The sequence below is a fragment of the Polypterus senegalus genome, chromosome 4 (assembly GCF_016835505.1).
Source record: "Polypterus senegalus isolate Bchr_013 chromosome 4, ASM1683550v1, whole genome shotgun sequence".
In the NCBI taxonomy this organism is placed as follows: Eukaryota; Metazoa; Chordata; class Cladistia; order Polypteriformes; family Polypteridae; genus Polypterus; species Polypterus senegalus.
Window position 1 is genome coordinate 208,182,455 of NC_053157.1, and position 22,831 is coordinate 208,205,285.

The 22,831-nt window shown below is 39.2% G+C and overlaps 1 protein-coding gene across 1 annotated transcript in view; it reads right to left on the reverse strand.

Moving 5' to 3' along the window:
* Window positions 1-5,016: 5,016 nt before the first annotated feature.
* The window catches only part of emx1 (empty spiracles homeobox 1), a 32,433-nt gene continuing 14,618 nt past the window's right edge, over window positions 5,017-22,831 (reverse strand). The window contains exon 3 of the mRNA XM_039751911.1: window positions 5,017-5,845. Coding sequence (XP_039607845.1) covers window positions 5,678-5,845 — 168 coding nt within the window. The 3' untranslated portion in view covers window positions 5,017-5,677. The remainder of the gene's footprint in view (window positions 5,846-22,831) is intronic.

The window sequence follows — 22,831 nt, forward strand, 5'->3', positions numbered from 1 at the left end:
ATTTCTGGGGTTTAAAAAAATTTTTTTGGAGTGGAAAACAAATATTACTACTCCTGAAAGTCTTGTTCACACTTCTGTGCTTATCTGTGTTCTTTTAATGGCTGTATAAAGCATGTAATCCATACCACGCTGGTAAAATCAGATTTATTTTTGCCTCTCTTTCACATCACAAGACACTCTAAAACACCCCATCATACACATTGCTTTGTTTTCTCAATGGGAAAACTCAGTAAACAGAAAGTCACCAAAACTGCCAAAACCCACCGCCCTGCCTTTAATTAGCAACCACCTTATCCTAGTTGAGGATATGCTTATTTCCAGTCAATTTCATTTGTTCCACTGAGATTATTTTTTTAATATCAATTGCCATAAAGACACATGAAGAATTAATGCCTGAAAATATTTCTAGATAGGAACTAAATACCTTTCTTCTTTTGTGAATGGCATGAATTTCATTGGAAAGAGAAACACAATTTATTTAGTACATTTTTTTTTCCAAGCCAGACACTGACTTTCACTGCAATGTAAATTTCTTTCCAATGTATCATTTGAGTGCTGATGAAGTGTTCACAGGCTGACAGCCGATAGCTCTGACCTCTGAATTCAAGCAATGTGCAGATGTAATTGAAAAGTAAAAAAAAAAAAAAAAGTTAGATTATATTGTAAAGTGTATTAAATAAAGGTACATTATGCTCAGACTCCATAATGCATTACTAAAATTTCTTGTAAAACTGTCTTCTCCAAAGTACTACAAAACAAAGGAATTTGGCTAGAAAAGGGAATTCAATCCAATGTAGTTTGTCCATCTGTACTCATTTACTTTTTCACAAAACTTTATCAAGTAGAGAAGGTTCTCTAAATGCGACTGTCTTCTATACTACTTGGTAACATATTCCACCTACAGTATGTACAGCTATTATTAGCTCAAAACGTTATGGAGAGAATAGTAGCACTGTGCATCCCAGGACCACAGGGCATGTCTTACTCTGAACTCTTTAGTTCTCAGCAGAGGTAGTTACATGTGGGCACAATCCATGTCTTCAGAACTCTCAGAAACATTAATAAAGTTGATTCAACAAAATTTCTTTAGTTAGATTAGGAATCGTGTCTCTGGGAAACATTACAGTACTGTGCATTTAACTTGGAATTCAGTAAGGTCTTCAAAAGGGACACCAAAATCTGAAACAAACTACCAAGTCAAGTAGAGGCATTTCTGACCATTCTGAAAGACATGTACAGATGTGGACAAATTTGTTGATACCATTTCAACTCATTGAAAGAGTGCTGTATGTCTCCTGAAAAGTGTTTAAATGAAAAGTAACTGTCCCATGTCTACCTGTATGTCTTTCATTTGGCATCAAAAAAAGCAAGTATGAAAAGAGATCAAGTATTACTTATTCATAAAGATACTCTAAAATGGCCTGGACACATTTGTTGGAATCCCTAGAAAGGACCATAAATGCTTGCATTATAATGGATTTTCAGACTAACTGTTTTCTTTCATTTGTACCAGACTTATCTGCAAAATAATCATTCAGTCTGTTAAAATGGTGAAAGGATGTCAATCTGCTGTTTGGCATCATCATGTGTCCCACACTGAACATGGACCAGAGAAAGCAAAGGAGAGTATTGTCTGAGGAGATCAGAAAGTAAATTATAGTTTGTGAAAGGCAAAGGCTAGAAGACCATCTCCAAGCGGCTTGATGTTCTGTGACAACAGCTGCAAATATTATTAGGATGTTTCAGGTCCATGGGACTGTAGCCATCCCCCCTGGATGTGGTCACAAGAGTAAAATTAATCTCAGAATGGGCAGAAGGATAATGAAAATGAGAAAATGAAAAAAGACATAAAAGTTGAATTTAAAGGTGAAGGGCTGTCAGTGTCCGATCACACAATCCACCATTTTAAGTGGCAGTAGACTCAGTGGAATAAGACCCACAAGGACGCCACTGTTGAAGGAAAAACAATAAGGCAAGACTGGAATTTGTTAAAATGCATATTGGCAAGCCGCAATGCTTCTTGGAGAATGTCCTTTGGACAGATGAGCTGAAACTGGAGCTTTTTGTCATGTCACATCAGCTCTACATCCACAGACACAAAGGAAGCTTTCAAACAAAAGACCACCATATCTAGTGTGAAATGTGGAGGAGGCTCGGCTATGTTTGGGGCTGCTTTGCTGCATCTGGCACAGGGTGCTTTGAAAGTGTGCAGAATCAACTCAAGACTATCAAGACATTGAAATGTACTGCCCAGTGTCAGAAAGCTCTGCCTCAGTCACAGGTCATGGATCTCCAAGAGGATAATGACCAAAAACACACAGTTGAAAGCACCCAGGAATTGCTAAGAACAAAACATTGGGCTATTCTGAAGTGGCCTTTTAGAAGCCCTGATTTGAATCCTATCAAGCAGCTATGGAAAAAACTGAAACTTGCAGTCTGGAGAAGGTATCCTTCAAACTTGACACAGCTGGAGAATTTTTCTCAGGAAGAGTGGGCCGAACTAACTGTGAAGAGGAGTAGAAGTCTCATTGAGAGCTCCAGGAACCACTTGTCTGCAATGATTGCAAACAAAATATTAGGTTAATGGTCCCATCATTTTTGTCCATGCCATTTTCATTTGTGTTATTATTTGGAATATTCTGTTGAATTAAAACTCTAAACGAAAGTCTGAGTTTTCTTAAATACAGAATAAATAATGATGGGTGCCTATTTCTTTTGTCAGTTTCAAGTTAATTCAGAGACAATTATAGGTTCTTCTTTTTTTGTGGAGGGGTACCAACAAATTTGTCTCCATCCGAGATACAGGAGAACTTAGCTTCTGTCTAGCCAGATGTGTCTGATGAGCAGTACTTTTTACTTTGTATATATTCATATTTGTCCACATCTAGTCATTTCTCTTTACGGTTTAATGTTTTCACTACTAGAGATGCAATACCAGCTAATTTTTGGGCTCAATGTACAGCAGTGCAGTTCTAGACATGTTTCATCTCCTAGTCATGAACTTTATTTTTTATCAATCCATGTAAAATATGCTCCAGTTCACCTTGAAACTGGATATTGTACATGTCTTTCATGATTAATTATCCAAAATTTATCAGGGGCTAGATGAGCCAGAATAACAATACTGGAGCTTTTCTAAGGGTTTGCCCTCTAAGGTTTCAAGAACCGGGAGCATAACTGACCAAGAGATGTGGAAACAGGAGGAAGGATTACATCAGGTAAGCTTTCTAATAAATACAATGAAGTTCTGTACTTTTATCCAATCTAATTATCATGGTGACATGTGACAAGTGGATTGAGACTGTTATTTTAAAAAGCTTCAACAAGAACATGAGAACTCATGATGGTAAATTTCATACACATGTTAGAAAGTTTAACTTCACAGAGAGAAGCATAAACACATGGAATAAGTTACCAAAAAGTGTGGTAGACAGTGAGAATTTATGGACCTACAAAACTCAACTTGATGTTATTTTGGAAGAATTAAGTGGCTGTCAAGCTTTATTGGGCTGAATGACCTGTCCTTGTCTAAATCTTTCTAATGTTGGTTGAACTTGAAAGTAAAGATAAGGATTTTGAATACATGACAAAACTACTTCCACCAAAACATGCTTGCCCGACCCATAATCTCATTCCCACTCTTCATTTTCTTTATTCCTGTCCTGGGCAGCATTCAGGAAAAAATATCTCTCTTATTGTCCCTCAATAGATAGACTAATGACTGTTGGACATAAAGATCTTTTGTAGGAAAAAGTCCACTTCACTTAAGTTTAGCAAACCCTTAGAAATATATGAAATTTGACAAAAAAGAGAACATCATTCAGACCATCAAGCTTGTTTGTGCTGCTAACAGCTAAACTTTCCAAATATCTCATCCAGATTGTTCTTAAAGGTTGTCAAGGTTTCTGTTTCAACTCAGTAGTTTGTTCCAGATTCCCACAACTCTTTAACTAAAGAAGTGATTCCTAGCTACAGTTCTAAATGCACTTCCCCTTAATTTCCATTGATGTCTTCAAGTATGTGAATCACTCTTACTACCATTAAATCAAAGCTAAAGGTAACAGTAATTAAAGGATTAAGTTGATCAGACGTCCTAAGCCTGTATCTATCACTTCAAGATATCCACTTTCTGAACCTGCTATTTCCATAGAGGGTGACAGAGCTGTGGTGTTTACAAAAGTGGCAGCTGTCCTACAAGTTAACCAATCATAAACATGTAAGTGTTAATTTATGCAGTAGATCAAAGCAGAGTGGCCAATCAATCAGAGTGGTAGCATATCTGATTAAATTCAGTTCGATTTCTGCATAGCACTCTTCATGGAGTTCAGCATATCTTCGGCATCTTTGGGGAAGATGCACACAAGCACATGGAGAACATGCAGACTCAGTCCTCAAGCCTGTGGATCTAAGAGCAGAGACAGAACAATACAGTCGGCTGAGTCACCCTGCCACAAAGGCCATTTATTTTCTACAATGCCAATCCGATAAACTGTTTAATCACTAGGGTTCATTTTATAAGTTATAAAGTAACAGCCATAATATTGATGAAGCAAAGCCTCAACCAATCGATCAAATAATTAACTCATTAATTTAATAAAATGATTAAAAAATCAGCCAACAAATTTCATTAATAAATTAATCAAGCAATCAATGAGCCATTCAATTAATAATTGCTTGGTTAATTAACTGATTGATTAATTGATTAAGCCACTTTCAGGAACAATTCAGCATGTATCCTATGGGTTGAACATAATAAATGCATATACAAAGAAGGTTTTTTTTATGTCTGTTTATTTTCACGTCCCCTGATACTACACAGGCAGATATCATTGCAGACCCCTGAATTGATTTGAAGAAGGTTTTTAAAAGGAAAAAAAAAGACATTCTGCACTTGAAGTAAATGAGTAGCACATTCATGGCTGAGCAGTCAGTAATAAAAGATTACACGAGAAAAAAAAATCAAGTATGTAAATTCTTCCAAAAAAAAAAATTATTCCCCCCCCCATCTGTTGTTCACCCCCATCCCCCCACCCTCCCTCGCCCTTTGATATATTTCTGTTCACCAACTGGCGTTCGGGTAAATGATAATAAGGGATCTTGGGAGGACATGATTGGCGAACCTTGGCCACAAATAAGCTCAAGTCCAGTCGACCTTAGTTTCTTATGCTTTCACTACCTGAATGGAAGGTGACATTAACTTGTTAGGTGTGAGCATGAACATTGCCAGGATGCCTTTGAAAAGCTGTAGTAGTCATTCGCTCTGGACTGTTTGAGCTCCTCAATCACCCGGGGCAGTGACAGATATTCAGGGATGGGTCCATGTTAGCCCCGAATGACCACTCAGTGTCTCTTTGCACTTTACCACATGCTCCTCGTAGTTTGGTTGAAAGGAGGTGCCCAAGGTTAGAATTCATAGGAAATGTCCTTCATTTTCTGTTTCTCCTGGCTCAAGCCCTTGAACAGCCTGCTAGGTTGACAATCCACACGCACTTCTCCAAGTCCGATCCCATCCACTCCTTTCCATTCCTGCAGGCATGTATTTCAATATATTTATTTATATAGAATATATCATACAATATTTTATAATAAATAGTGCTTTGCACCAGGAAATGTCTTCACGTGGACGAGGAGTCTCCTTGGAGGCAGAGTTCTCTGGAGCCCTCTGTTTAGGGGCTGGTCAGTCCTCAGATGTGACATCAATGTCCTCTGAACTGGACTGTTTGGTGGCAATCCTCCATCTGTTAATGTGGTGGGAGCCCTTCTTCTTCTGCTGAGACTCTGGGCCTTCCTCTTCCATTTTCTGCCTCTTGTACTTTGTCCTTCTGTTTTGAAACCACACTTTCACCTGTGAAGAAGGAAAAAAAAGCAAGGGGTCAGCATCATTGTCCTGTGTTTTATTTGCTTCCACATGGTAAGATGCCTGGCAGGACAATAGTATCTGCTCAATCTGCATAATCTCTTAGCTGTTCTGAATTTGCATCTGACATTGGGAGGCTGGTAAATAAAAATGCAAAATTTGAACAATGCTAGCCACGGCATCTGATGGGCTCTGCCCATCCACTGGCCATTTTGGGTTGCAAGGGGCTGTATATGGAACTGTGCCTGCTTGACAGGCCTTATTAAAGAGAAATAAGCCTAAGATCATTCAATCAATATGAGAGATGAATGGCTGTACTAAATAAAATATGCTCTCAAAATTAATGACAAGTCAAACCCATTTAAACAGTAGCTGCAAGCATGGCCGAAGTCGACTTGATCACGGCAATACAATTTCATATGAGGATAATTGAAGCCAATCTTTATCTAGAAACCCAAGTCCCAGAACTGCTTTGGCTGAAAATATGAGGGGTGGCAGTCAGGTGGGGGTCATGAACTGTACCTATATATAAGTTATGAAGTTAAAAAGTGAATAACCACCTTCACACAACCCTGTTCACACCATAACGTCTCAGTATTCCTCAAGAAATGCATCTCACCTAAGTATGTCCAGTTCAGCCATTTCCAAGTCCCTCAAATGAACTCTCTCAATATATTAAATACTACAGTGCATGCAGCTCATACACAGTCATTTTTAATGCTGTCAATGCACACATAATAAAACATTCTCCTGATCTTTTTATTTTATGTGCACTTACTTGAGTACTTGACTTAGAACATATGGAAATCGAACAAATGCTGGCACATTTTCTCAGTACAATATAATGTCTGGTCATACCATGGCAGAGAATTGAGCTAGTTATGAAATGTATAAGAAAACTTTGTGTTACTGAGGTTCAAGACGTGTATAGGTGTTCCTTGTGGGCTTTGTTTTACTAATTGGTGGTGTTGCTGCTTCACAATAAGGTGGTCTTGGTTCACATCTTGGTTCCTTTCTTCATGGAGTTTGCATGTTCTCTTGGTGTCCATATGGGGTTCCTCCCAGAGTCCAAAGACATGCAGGTTAGGTGGATTGACGACATTTATTTGGCACTCGTGAGTGTGTCAAGGCTTGTCTGTCATCTTTTGTCATCTGAATATAGTTGAGGCTCTTTATTCTGTTAGTTTTCACGATGTCATCACTCTTTGGAGCCTAAAGATATTTACATACCACATAGTGCTTTATATTTAATTCTGCATATCTGCGAACACATAGAGTGCTCTGTTCTAATGGCTGATGTGCTGAATGAAAACAGAGTAAACACTGTGATGAAAGTTATCATGAACAAATATTTTTGATTAATTAGGTTATTTTAATTGATGGGTTATTTTTTTCTTTAGATATAAAGCACTCTAATCAGTTAATTATTATGTAAAGTGACCAAATACTCACTGGTAGTCTGTAGCGGCACTTCTTGATTTTGCCATTAAGAGTACTGGGAGTCTTTTTCATGTGTATTGTGAGTTTTGAAATTGGCCAGTACTTGAAAAGTGTAGTACCAGCACTTCTCACAACCTCCTGGTAGTGTAATACACTTGTTAATTGGGCTGTTGTCTCCTTTAAATTGTAGGTTTTTCAAGCATTAAATCCATGAATATTGGCACTTGTGTATCTACAAAGGAGTGCCCCATAGCTGGCAAAACAGAAACATTATGATACTGTCACTTTTTACCATCTTATTATTACACTTTTTCAGACCCTTTATGTTTTGAAATTGTATAATAAGAGGACGAGGTTGGGAGCATGAGCAGATTAGAGGGCGTTGCTGCACCCACTGCACAGCAATCCACCTGGAGTGAGATCCAAGTGCAGCCATGCCATGCGTGACCCCTCAGCACCACATAAGGTTTTTTACAGTAGCATAGGAAGTGTAAGATTTTTATGTCTATTTGTTAAATTTATTTTAAAGTCATTACTTAAACTATAAAGTAGAGTAGAGTAGAGGAGTGATGGAGTGTAGCAGCCAAACCAGAGCATAAGGTGGGTCAAGACTTTAAAGGTTGTGGTTGCACTGGTTTTTGATTACAAAATTATAAAAACCGCTACAAACTTTCATGTGCCAACCAATTTAGATTTCTAAGGTATGCATAAAATGTGAGTTTAGATCTTAATGTTTGTAAAATGCTACATGTACTGGGAGATTGTATTGGTTAATTAATCTTCTGAAGCTCCTGAGATCCTAACGTTATGATCCAATTAGGAGAGGCAGGTATAAAGGCAGGGATTAATCACTTGGGAGATAGTGAAGCCAAGGTTAGAGTTTCAGCCATTTAAAAGACAGAGGGAAACTACAACCATAAAGCTGGCGTAGGGTTATCTGAACATCGGTGTACTCTGTGGAATAATTACCCATGTCAAAGTACCAAAATGCTTCTTTCCTCCTACTTTCAGCCTGTCTTCTGACTCTGTACTCATTATGTGTTCTGTTTGTTGGACTCGCTCATTATTGTAATAACTAGTTAAACAGTTTTGTGGTTTGCCAAGGTAAAAAATGTTTCCACAGACAATCTTCAGAGAAAGAGAGATGAGAGAAAGAAATAGGAAGATGCTGAGAGCAGCAGGAGAGGTCCTGTGTATTCCAGTGGAGGAATGTGTAGGCAGTAAGCCTGTGTTTGAGCCAAAACTCCCAGAAAGGGAAACATGCAAGGTTACCAGAGTATGCAATGGAGAAAAGCAGCCTGGAATTAATCATATTTTGCTCCATCATGATGCTCGAGGGCAGAATACCTAGTCTCTGGAAGGGAGGATTAACAATCTATGTAGAAAGAGTGAGGCCTTGGAAATAGCAACCATTCTTGGAAGGCACATGGGTTTAATTATACTAAGTGCCATTAGAAGATGCAGCAGCCAAGTGTCTATGGTGCAAATGGATGGATGGATGGATGGATGGATAGTGGGTCTGACTGAAAATGACCTGAAATGAGGTTTACCCCTTAACTACCCGCACCATTTCTCATCTCAAAAGTACTCATGCGTTGTACTTTATGTACCAGTGATAAATGCCTATTTATATGCACGCTGTGAGGTTATAATATAAATAATATAAAATATAGCAAAAATTTTAAATTGCACATGTTTTTAACGCACCATATTACTGAATAGTATGACACAGTCTAGGACTATCTGAAAATAAACCTGATCCACTTCTCATTCGTCACTGGTCACACTTTCGTCCACCACGGGATTTGCACATGTATCACATTTCACTTCAGTTGTTGAGTGTTCTTTGCAGACAAAGTCGTTGCAATAAAAACATCTCATTGTTGTCATACATACGTAAGTACTTGAGCGGTGTACCAAATGCACCATATGAAATTTGGGACTGTGCATCCACTCATAAAACCGGCTGGAGGCACACAGTAGAGAAACCACTGCGACACTGAACACTTAATGAATCAAGCTGAGGATAGATGGTGGATGCTGCCGGTAGGTTCAAGGAAAAAGACGGGTACAAGTAAATCGAGATCGGTGTACAAAATACACAAGCGCGAGTTGTTAAGGGTTAAAATGAACTCATAAAAAGAAGACTATTTAGTTCAGAGTCAGTAGGAGAGTGGGTTAAAATCACAACTGGCAGGAGGAAGCAGAGGACAAAGTCTGAGAGAGAGAGAGACAGAGAGAGAGAGAGAGACCCAAAAGGAAACAGGAGTGTTAGGTTGTGGTACTTTGGTGGTCAATCAAGCAGTCCACCCCACCAGATGGGTGGGAATTTAAGACAAGATTAGCCAAGCTGAGAATTAGAACAGGATGGAAAAATTAGAGAAGATGTAGTGAAATACTCTTTGACAAAAGGACAGCTGCCAAGACAAAAAGAAAAATATAGAGGATGGTGGTGAGACCAGCAATGTTACACGGTGCAGAAATTTGGTGAACTAGAAGGTAGACTGAAAGTATGCAAGTTCCAGAGATTAAAATGATGCAAAGAATGTGTGGAGTGAACAAAGTGGATTGAGTAGAAAATAAATCCAAAAGGCAACGTCTAAAGTGGAAAGGGACATGGTGGAAGATCATGGAGAGAAGACCTCAGTGAGATTTGAGACCTGTGGAGACAATTGTGCTAAGGAGGAAATTAGAGATGGAGTTGCCAAGAGAAAGAAGGATACAAAGACTGAAAACCCAATGGAATGATATACAACGGACTGGGCATAATAACGGAAACAAAAGGTGACAGAAACAGAGATAGACTGACACTGTGGTGACCCAAGATAAGGGAAAAGCCAGAAAGAAAGACGTAGAAGAACTAAGTATCTCAAAACTGGAAAATGAAAACTATTAATGTGTTTTAATTAATGTGTTTTTAATCAAAGTGGCAATCAATCCAGTCTCAGAAGACACAGTGGCCATTGAGACTGCTAGACATGGATGTTTGTTGGATGTGTAAGATGTGTTTATGAACTTTGAGCATAGATTCATAGCATTACATTCTCTCTTGTCCTGGTTTTTCTCTAAATACTCAGCCTTTCCTCCAGTATTCCAGAGAGATGTCAATTAAGTCAATCAGAGACTCTAAACGTATATTGAATGGGTGGACCTTGGGATAGACTGGTCATCCAGGGATTGGTTGCTAACTTGTGCCCAATACTGTACTGCCTGGATAGACACAAGCCCCCTTGACCACAAACTGGTTAAGAAGGTTAAAAAATGAATGAATGGATGGCTGCAATACAAAAAGAAACATCTGTATCGAACTGGTTAAAGAACAACATGTTATAAGAAGAACATACTTTTGAAAAGCTGTGCAAGTTCTAAGACGTCACCTTTTTATTATATCTGAATAAATGCTGACACAGTAGCCTAATGACTTACTAAATGGTGACTGCTAGTTTCTACACAAAACAATAAACAATTGCAAAGCTGTTAGACTCCCACCCATAATTATTTGAAAAATGTGTTTCACCCACCCTGGATAACTGACTAAGGGCTTGGTAATGAGCTACACTGGATTAAGTGCACATGACAATAAATATGAACTTGAACTGGTGCAGTGCATTAAAATGAAGCCCTTACCAAATTACAGTAAGTCATAACTCCAGAACACAGCTAGAGCTCTTGCTTAATGGCAGGGTCATGAAAACAATTAAATCATCAAGTTCATGCTTCATGTTCTACACACAGTTGCACCTTAATCTGTACTTCATCATTACTCATCCAGCTTTTGAATACATTTCGAAAGAAAGAAACGCCTTTTCTGGGTTATACTTCTCTCTGGCACTCTCCTATTGACAATATAGTAATCTACATGACAAACATAATCAGGTTTGGGGTTACTTTTATAAGAGAAACCAAGACAGGAACGTTGGTATTGGCCACTTACGCAAATCGACTGTTTCTTTGTGTAGTGCTACACTGTCATGATGCCCTTGATCTGTCAATTTTTAGTGGCTACAACTTTATGAACCCAAGTGGACTTGTCACTGTCCATGATCAGCCAGGGGAGGGAAGCGGTTAAAAAATGGTGACATATATACAGTACATGTTGTATTACAAATCAAGGGAAACAACGCAGTGGTTTTGGTCTGAGACAATTATAATTGGTCCATTTTTAATGAATACAACTTTATGAGACGCTGATGGTTCTTCAGTGTGCATAATCAAGCTGGGGACTTGCCATGTTCTTCCTGGAACTCCACACACACCAGTTCTAATCTTTTTGTTTTCTTTACTTTTGTTTTTCCTCTATTTGTTGATTAAATTGCCCCTTTACTTTCAGAATAGACCCTCCAGTCACCACTAATTACTCAGGCATGCTGCTGATTGTGGAGTGTTTAGCATTGTCACCTCACAAACAAGAGGCTTGGTGTTGCATTCAGTCACATGTTCTCCATGTGGAGCAGCAGTAGACTGCCTTCTTAATTTAAACCAACCAGGTCAAGAGGTAACCTAGAACTGAGCCAATGGTCCAAACCCTCAGCATCGCCTGAACATGCCTGGTGGTGGGCAGGTGCTTGTCGCACAAATTACATGGATTGAGTGTTTGTGCTTGATCTCCTTGCTTGTGTCATGCCCCTTCAACTATAATGCATTCTTTAGAGTGAAATCCTCCAAACTCCGAACCTTATAACAGTATTGCAAATTTCTAGTAAGCATTTTGCTTTATGCTTATTAGTGGATCTGCCTTAAGAATAGATTTTTCTACTGAGTACCTTTAGGCTTATAATTTTGAACTAGCATTTTGCCTTTGTTTATTGACAGCACTTGTGATTTTGTATTCATGATAATTTGTTGTTAGAAACAATTATTGTATTATTTATTTATTGGGACTGAGATTTAGAGTTTATGTTTTTTGAGCTTTGTGTTTTATCATTTCAGCTAAGAATCTACCATCATTTCAGTTTACCCCTTTAGTTAATTTTATTTTCTAGTCTCCTGTTTCATATTTAAGTAATTTGCTTCACATTATTAACTTGCAATAGTAATTTTTTAAATACATTTTCTTGTTAAATATGTTAATGTTAAATAACCATATCAATGAATTATTGTTTTTGAAACAGAATTTAAGTCAAGTTTTAATATTGTAAGTTACTCTACTCACTGCAGGTTGAGGATAAATCCTTGCATTACCAAAGTGATAAAAATGACTAAAACAACTGTTTCTAACAAATAAATCCAACAAACTGTTTTACAATAAATACATAATATGACATACGGACCCTTATAGGCTGCACAGAATCAGACAGGATATGGAATAGTTGACAGTATAGTGCCACTACTGTTCAGGTGCCAATTCAGAACAGGTTATTCCTAAGCTCACTAGTTCACTTGTCAGGCCTTGTCACAAGCATTACGTGTACTTTTCATTATCATATTACAAAATGGACATAACAGCATTAGAGGAACACCTCCGAAAGAGCAACCAGATTATGTTATGCTCAAGTGCTATGGGACCACTGGTTTCCTGGTGAAAAATTTGATTTCAACACCCTTCTCAGTGGTAGTTGAGTGGTAATGTAATTTTGACCTCTCATCTCTTTCAATAAAATAAAATAATGAAAAAATAATAACCAGTTTAGTAGGAAATTGCTTTTTTGTCAGATATACTTGGAGCAATTTGACATACTTTTAATGTGTTTGCTTCCTTTTCAAAAACAAAATTACATGTTTAGTTGTATTTTGTGCAAACTGAGTAGCAAGTTAAAAGCCTTTCTCTGAAAACACGAACCAGAAATTCCAAGCTGAGGCGTCACAAGTGGTAACTCTGAAAATTCTAATAGTGAATGAGCACAGCATGAAAGTCTGAAAAAGATGAACCTCTTCAGCTTAAGCAAACAAAGATTAAGCAGTGACATCACAGAATTGTTTGAAAATGTCATAGGATCAAATGATGTGAATGCCAGCAGTGTCTAACGGTAAATTTTGCAAAAGAGCATTTTTTCTTCTTGCAGAGGACCATGAATATGTGGAACAGGTTTTCAGGTAGGTTATAGTAGTTGAAGGCAAAACTTTGGAATCCTTTAAAGCTCTTGTATTTTAAATGATTGCTAAATAGGAGTCGATGAACTATGTCAAATAGCATTTTCTCATTGAACCTTTTCTTAAATGACAATGCATTCAATGCTGGAGTACATTTTTGTCTCGAGTGCCCCCAATTAACAGTTAATTTAGTGTTTTGTGTTGATGTTTATAAACTGCCTTGGCCTCTGAAACATTTCCTGTTTTACATATGCTTATATCAAAGAGTTGTACCAAAAATATTAACCATATTGGAATTACCAAGAACAACCTAACGCTATTATAATATTTCACAGAAGTATAACTACTTGTTCCATTTATTGCCTCACATGTAATACATTCTTGTTTATCAGAGTGGGGACATGATGCCTGTTGGATAAACATGCAGATAAGAATGTCACTGTTACACCACAACACTACAACTATACTTGAATAAGAGTTAACTTTGTCTGCCTCAGTTATTTGCTTATAGTTCATCTATCCATTATCCAACCCACTATATCCTAACTACAGGGTCACGGGGATCTGCTGGAGCCAAACCCAGCCAACACAGGGTGCAAGGCAGGAAACAAACCCCGGGCAGGGTGCGTACACACACACACACCCACCACACACTAGGGACAATTTAGAATCGCCAATGCACCTAACCTGCGTGTCTTTGGACTGTGGGAGGAAACCCATGCAGACACGGGGAGGCTTATAGTTCAGTGAGGGAAAATGGCTGATGAGGATGAGTTTTTTCAACAACATGTGGTGATTGAATTTCTTATGAAGGAGGAAAGGCTCATAGGTGACCCTCATATGACTTCACTGTTTATGACCAAAGTATTTCTGGCATTTCTTGAATGAAAACCACCAAACTGCAAATGTGGATTAAAGATAGATGGAAAACAACTACAAAACAACTCAATATATCAGTACCTGGGAATAATAATAGGTGAAGATGGAAAGATAGATGAAGAAATTAGAAACAGACTAAACAAGGCAAATAAAGTATACTATTAAATTAACAACACCCTAATCAGGAAGAAAGAATCAAGTATAAAAGCAATCTGTGTCAATCTATATATGTAGCAACCATATTATATGCTGCAGAATCTTGAGAAATACTGGATAAACCAACATCTAAAATAACAGCAGTGGAAACAAAGTATTTAATATATAGGTAAAACTGAAATACAGAATTTAATAAGGAATAAAATTTGTGAAGATCTGGAAATGCACCCTCTTGCAGAAATCATTAAAATTATTTAGAAACCGAAAGTGATATGGGCATATAAGGTTGAATGAAACATGGTGTCCCAAAACGGTACTCAAAAGACCAAGCGGAAGACCTTGAAGGGTATGGAAAGAAAAACTGAAAGAAGCAGGCAGGAAGAGTGGGATGATCATGGAACAAATGAAGGTCCTAGCAAAAGGCAGAATAAAACATAATTGTTGGCTCAAGACTCCAACACCGTAAGGTATAATGGGACTAAAGGAAGTAAATAAAGTACGTAAGTGTATGCACTAGCAGTATCAGACAAATCGATTAGAACCATAGAGGTCACCCAACAGCTGCCTGTACAGTGAGCATCTCAGTAAAAATCTTTACCCTACTACAACAGTATGCAGGTTTAATCGAGGTGTTGTAATTTCCTATTCATATGATTACTGGAATGGAAAATGAATATACTCCTTACATTTTGTGTGAGACAATTAATATCAATATGCCATGGTGGATAGGGCCTGAATTTGAAAGTTGGCCTGACCACATTGTTTGAACGTTCTACTCCAAAGGGAACACAAAGCCCTGTGTGCTAGAAGCAACTGAAATGAACCATTAATGGTTTTGCCCACTGGTGTATGGGAGACAGGGTTCAAATAAGACAAAGGGTAAAGCATGCAAACTTTCTGTGTACAATATGAATATTCTCGCTATTTTGATTCTTGGTTTTCCTTGAACATCTCAAAAACATCCAAGTTCGGCTGAGTGTGTATGGAAGAATGTGCCTTGCGATAGCACTGGCATGACATCTATGGTTGATTTCAGCCTTGTTCCTAGTGCTTCTGGGTTTTTCTTTGTCACCCAATGATACTGAATTAGATTATGCAAAGTCCAAATATGGGTGGATTAACAATTAAAATTTACTATATTGATTGACACATTTAGTAGGAGAGCTTCTTATTACTTTACTGGTTGGCAAAAACTACACAATAGACCAACCACAGCTTGATGTAGGCTAAAAAATATAAAAAACCCTAAATAAAAATGAACACTTGTGTTTCATTCTTCTTTGGTCCTCTGCTGCCTCATACGGGATGGCTGTTGAGTTCTAAAAACTGTTTTACAAACATTTCTGGGATTCAGGATGGCCTGCTGAAACTGTGGCCTCAGATTTGGGGAAAGGAGGTGATCTTCACTTTAGCAGTAAATTCACTCCATTCTTGTGTGCGCGTCAACCAATTTCTATGACCCGATTCTGGACACTTAGTATCTGCTAGGCCAGGATCAGCCTCTGTGTTGATTCTCACAGAGATGACACTCAACCAATCATAATTCTTTGTTCATCAGTAGGACTAGTAATATGTGTTTAGGGTCAGGTAGCACAGTTCACTGTTTTTGTTGTCTTTTCAAATATTAACCTTATATTTGTCTTCAAAAATAACTCTGTAGTTAATGAAGCTCTCAGTGTCTTGGATGCAGAACATTTGTACATGCTTCCTCGTCCTCGTGGCAACTCTGGGTCTTCAAAGATGTGCAGTGTAGATTAACTGTTAGAACGGACAAGTGTGACTGGGCCCTATGGTGACCTGTTCCCTTGTATCTGATTAATCTTGGATGGGTACCCCTGTGACCCTGAATTCCATTAAGTAAGTTCAAAAATGAGTTTAAAAATGTTAAGTGATTAGTTTTTCTAATATGTTGCTAGATAGCAGTGCTACCCTAAAATATTTTATAGGGTCATTACAGTCAAGTGCACAGAGTACAGGGAACAGGGCCATCGTAACAGCATTATAGGCCCTCGGGCAAAGCAGTGCACTGGGGCAACCTACCTACACAACCACTCAGCAAGTCACAACATACATAGATTAGCCTGGGGGTCCCCGGGCAACTGCCTAGCGTGCCCATGTGTTAAGACGGCCCTGATAGTGAAATTCATTCTTGAATGTGCCAGTGCTACATCGCAAGTCTGTAAAGTTTCGCACTGTAGGATATCCAAAGATACACAGCACTAATGGACCGCGTCCAGCCTTGTGTCTGATATACTGTAGTTATGGTAGACTGAAGCACTCATGACTTTGATACAGACTAAGTCACTTCAACAATGGATGGATGTAGTTTTAAAATGGTATAAATACAATATATTTCAATAGTCTGTTTTTATTCTACTTTAACTATTTGCTTTCCATCTTACTGGCTCGACTCATTTTGGATATTAATAATGAAGGTGCTTCCATAGTACTTCAGCAGGGTCATCTTCAGTACTTCTTTCTCATTGTATATTATTTTGTATATAATACACAGATATCTGTATACATACAATACTATGTATAGATATGTAAGATACAAAAACACACGTACATACATAAATATGCATACATATTCATATATTTGCACAGACACACAGCACATTTGCATATTAACCATATATCTTGTGTATTTTCGTGGAATGAGATTTTTGTGTACTTTTATGACTTATGGAGTAATGCAATGACCTGTAAAACACATTATTTGATCCTTACCACTGGCTCACTTTATGACTGTTCAGAATTCCCTCTATCTTTCAGTTGTAGAAATAAAGCAAAAATTATACTACGGCAGTTGATAAGGTAGCAGAGCCTCCCTAAATTGACGGCAGCTTATCCATTTCAGGGAGGACTACCATTAGACCACTTTACATGCAAAGATGGAGCCAATTGAGCATCTGCCAAAGCTTTTGAGCTTGAAGGGGGAGTTTGTGTTAACCTTGTTGGGCTTGTTTGCTTTAGTGGTGGAGTGAGTAGACATGAGAGACTCTAAATAAGAGCCAGTGCTAACTATACTGGAATCCTTCTCTTGTTTTTTTTTTTTTCTTTTTACATAAATGTTTAGGAAGTGGGAGCATAGATGTCCAAGTCAGAATTTCACTGTACTCTGTAAATGTGACAGTACCACCACCACCACTACTGCTATGATAGAGTCACAAAAGCCTGGTGCCTTCTGTATATTTGTGGGAATGAGACAGGAACCACCGCACGAACACAGTCCATCACTCATGAAGGGCCAGCTTGGGCTTGTTAATAACTTACAGTTGTCTCCATTTCTACGTCTCTAAGGAAAATGTCTAGTAAATAATTAACTGTAAGACAGCAAACACAGCATCTGCCATACAGTGTTAGACGTTTTCATTATATGCAATTACAGTAACAGAAATGACCTGCTAGGATATGCCTAAGAATTGAAAACTGCCTGCTATTTCAAGCAATCCGCTGGGGGTATGCGTGGGGGAATAGCAGCCTTGGATGATTATGGTCAGATTATTACCTCCGTGGGTCAATAGCTTTGACTGGGCCAAAGAACTAGTATTCATAATCCAGAACAGTTACCAAGTGTTATACTACAAATCTCTGTAAAGTGCAGCCAGATTGCCATCCTTCCTTATAATTAACAAATTGGACATTGCAGCCAAGTGACTTTAACAAAGCCAATTTCAAGTTGCATGATGAGCAAAAACATAACAAAATGTGACATCCAGTTCAGAGTCCCAGGGGCCTGAGTCTGTTCTGGTTACACTGGGCACTGAGCTGGAAACAACGCAGAGTGCCCGTCCATGATAGGGCCCACTCATGCAAACACATCTGCATCGCTAATTCAACTAACCAGTGGTCTTAGAAAACGTGAGGTGAAAACCATTGTTTCTGAAGGTAAACCCACTCAAACATGTGGAGAACATGCAAACAAAGCAAGGACAAGAGTTCCAGGGAACTGGATGCATGGGCCTGCAGCGCTAACCACTACCCTGGCTTAACAAAAAGAGCTAGGAAATCAGGTCTAAAGCCAGGGCACAAATGCACACCCTCACCCTTTCCACTCCTTCTGATGGCGACTTTTACGCTTTTTTGTTCTAAAATGAAGTCATTTAAGTCTGCTTGTGTTTCATTTATTTTAACAGGGTGACACAAGAAAAGATCTGTGTGTGCTTGACTTTCGGGCCTATTAAAAACAATGCAAGTTGGCATGAAAGTCACGACTCAATTACTTTCATCATTTGGTTCATTCATTGACGTGGTTATGAGAACATCTCGTCTGACTTGTGGGTCCATTGCTCAGCGGAATGACCATGGGCAGCTTTAAATCAAGTAAGAGATGCTTGGACCGAAGGCTACATCATTATCCGACCAAACAAGAAGCAGAACTGCAAGAACTCAGAAGTTATTGGTAATACGAGAAGTTTGGTTTTATCTGTTCCCTTTAAATTTTAATTGCATTCCTTATGTGTGCATGCATGTAGAAGTGTGTATGGCTAAGAAATTGCGGTAATTACAATTAGGATGACCAGAAATCGCAGCTAAAGGTAAAGGCAGGTAATAAGAAAGGAAATATATACAGTAGATTATTTTCGACATCCCATCCTAAGTAAGTAAAAAAAAACCTAATTATGAATAGTTACACACCTCCGGGCAAAAGTTTGTTTAAGCTTTTACTCTGCGGCTAATATTACTATCGATCTAGTTAAGCAGTCATTTTTGTTTCAGAGAGTCGATGGCAGACTGTTATACAGTGCGGTGTGACACGACAACAGATGAGCTGGAGAAGGCTAAGCAAACGATTACCAGTCCAAGTGATCGGTGTTACCGAAGAAAATGCATTCGTCATCGTCGTCATCGCCGGGTGGCAGCTGTGCGCATGTGCAGTGGGCTGCCCTCCTGCATCACGGATTCGGCTTCTTTAAATTCCAATCCCTCGCCCTGTCTGGAGTTCGCACTTTCTCGCCCCATCTGTACAGGTTTTACTCCTACATCAGCAGTTTAGGCTAACGGATGAATCTAAATTGGAGGGTCAGTGCGGATGTGACGGACTACAGTTTCCTGCTTTACTCTCACTTTTGCCGGGACTGGCTTTGAAAATTTTATGTTTTAGAAAAAATATAAGTAGAAGTCGACTACAGTTTTAAAAATAAAGGTGTCAAAGTCGCTCTTCAGGGTGGTACCATCAGGTTCCCAAAAAGACCATCCATCCACATAAACGGTTCCAGAAAGAACCTATACATCTCTAACAAGTTCCATAAATAATCGCGAATAGATGATGAAAGGACTGTCAAGTGCCACAGAGCTCGTGGTTTTACAATAACAATTCTGCAGATAAGAAACCGGACTACGTTCAGTTTTTCTTGATCTGTATGTATCCGGCTATGACTTTCGTGGGCAGGATGTTGTTTACATTAAAACTTCTAACTTTTCTAATGAAGCTGTTTCTGGCGGACGTAACCCCTAGCGCTTAAACGAGGCACTGCTCTTTTTCAACAATCCACGAGAGTTCATGAAATCCTTGAGGCGGAAAGTGGGATCAGCCGTGCCTCACAATCGACATCGGCCTTCAAAGCCAGGTCATTCCTGCGCTATAGAGAGTAAGTTTTCTGCTTTGTCCACTTTTTAAAGCCCAAAAAATCAAATTCATATGCAACGAATTCCTCTGAGAATTAATACACATTGCAGTAAAGTGCCATTATCCATCCATCCCGCTATATCCTAACTACTGGGTCACGGGGGTCTGTTGGAGCCAATCCCACCCAACACAGGGCGCAAGGCAGGAAACATACCCCGGGCAGGGCGCCAGCCCACCGCAGAAAGTGCCATTAAAGAACCGTTATTTTTACGTGTACAAGGTTTACGTTTTGTTTTCTTTTTATTAATATATAACTTTAAATAGGTGTAAAGAAAGGCTGCCTACAGCGCTGAGAAGAACAGAAGGTATGAGACGCAATGTCTCGGCTGTTGGGATGGATTTTAGAGATGTTAGTCCATCACAGAGTTAAAAGTCCTGATAAAGGTTATACAACCGGAGCTCTGTATCTGTAATCACCGTTTATTTTCAGCGTGGCAAAATCTTTCCATTTTTTACTCAGCTATCTGAATTGTCATTTATGACTCCTTTCATTCTTCTCCACTCCTTTGTGAATGGCTTTATATTTTTCATTTTTCCTTTTCTCGACAACTGCAGTCCAAAAGCAGGAAGCTGCCCGCAGGGCCATCTTACCAGCATCAAAGGCCCTATAGGGCAAAGTAGTGCGCTCTGGCCCCTGTTTTGACAGCAAAACAGAAACATATAGGCATCTCAAATATTGTGGGCCCCTATGCTCCTGGGGTCCCAGTCCAGTGTCTATTGTGCCCACACGTTAGACGGCTCTCGGCGCCACCAATTCTTGTGTTTTGTACCCTTGGATTTCCTCCCACATGTCAAGTGGACGGACAACATCAAACCAGTGTGCCAGTGCGTGTGCGCCTGTAACGACCTACACTCTTAGAAATAAAAGTGCCAGAGAGGTTCTTCAGAGCGATGCCATAGCTAATCATCTATGTGAAGGTTCCAGAAAGAATTTTAATTTATTTAGACCTGGTACAAATTCCATAAATATCTGTGTATAGATTGTAACTGAGGACTTCAGCTATACTTACAATGACAGGCTAAGTTCAGATGTTCTTCATCTGTTATTCTTTTGATATCAAAAATTTGTTTTGTTCACATATTAGGAACCTTTGCAAACTCCAAAGAACCATTTAAACATCCATATGAATGACATGGTTAATTAGTCAAGAAATGCATGGTGGTGCCAGAAAGCACACAACCAAATAAGGCGCCGTTATTTTTACGAGGGTAGCTCCGTCCCGTCCAGGGCGGGTTTCTTCTATCTTACCTCCATTACTGTTGGAACAGAATACATAGATACATTAATGCCTAATAGTTACAGGCACAGTAATGGAAATAACCTGTTCAGCTCTCCGAGATATTCTTTGATTCGACATCCTCGACTTTGGCGTGAAATTGTGTGTGGAAGTCAAACAGTAATGGAAAAGGAAATATCACCTTTTAAACAGTTTGACACAAATGCACGCGATGTCGGTTAGCGCGTATTTTGTTAATTTATTAAGTGGAAGAAAATAAAACATTTTGTTTCTATATAATTACTCATTAAATCTTGCAGAATGGGTAATAGTTCATCGCTCAATTCTGATCAGGCCTAAGCGAGGCTAAAGGAGGTCGCATAAAGCGCCTTTACCGGTGATGATGGTGTATGTGAAAGGCGCTATAAACAAAAAAGAAATCGGTTGGTCGCTCGATTGTCATAAATCGTTTAAGCCATTTTGTCGTTTCTAGTTCGTACTTAATAATTAACAACGCAATCCCAAAACCGTTTAATCTGAATAAGAATTGCAGGGGCGGAGCCTATCGGTGGCAGGACTGGTCAGTGGCGCCCTTTGTGCTGCCTATTTCAGGCTTGTAGCCCTTGATCTCCGAGAGCCCTTCCAGTCACCCGTTCAGTGCTCGTATGCCTATAGCCGCTGATCTAGCCCTGTTTTCAGCCGTTTACCGTTTTGACTGCGGCTGCTAAAATCGTGAAGAACTTAAGGATGAAAAATATATAACGAAATCTCCTAGGGGGGCACTCCACGAATGTCAACAGCACGTAAACTTCAAGGGCACATCACCGGCGGGCTGGGGCAAAAGCCCATATAACTACAGTAAAAGCGACGCCCCTGGCATCGGCTAACCCTGGCCCGGTCCATTTCCGGAAGCTAATTTGGAACCGCCATTAACCAATCCAGCCGTCATTATGTTAAATTAGAGTTGCGAATGCTTGTCTGCTGCCTTTTGGAAATTCAGTTCTGAGCTGCGGGATGGAGAGCGAAATTGGAGGCCTGCCGGAGATCGGGATGGGGGGGGTGCTGCAGGAGGCTCGGCTTGGCGCGGTGTCACGGCTCTTCAAACTCCGCTCGATTCATTTAAATGCGTCGGTCGTTAATTCCATAACTGCAGTGGAAAGCAATTTACACTGCATCATAATATTTCCACACGATTCCAAGTGCCTCGGCATCTCTTTTGCATTTACGCGCATTTAAAAGCCTCTATTCGCAGGCCTGTCAGGACGAGTACTTCTGGATGGCTAAAACAGCCAATTTCTGTCGTCCCGATCCCCAATCCCACACACCCCCCAAGGTACGATTTTTTTTTTTTTTAGCTTTACTGTTTAACTCCCTGGAATCCTTCTTTTAAATGTTGAACCACTTCACAAAACGTGTATTTTGACCCCTCATTAAAAATAAGAGCTCGCTCATGCGCTGCATTTCTGTTATTTGCCATGCACCTTGCACACAACTGGTGTAAATTACCTACGTATTAGAATTCAAAATTAGCTATCGCCCCGGTCAAACAGCAACAGTAAAAACTGTGAATTAAATGCTAATCACTCAAAGATAACCATAATGAATTATGTAGACACCGAC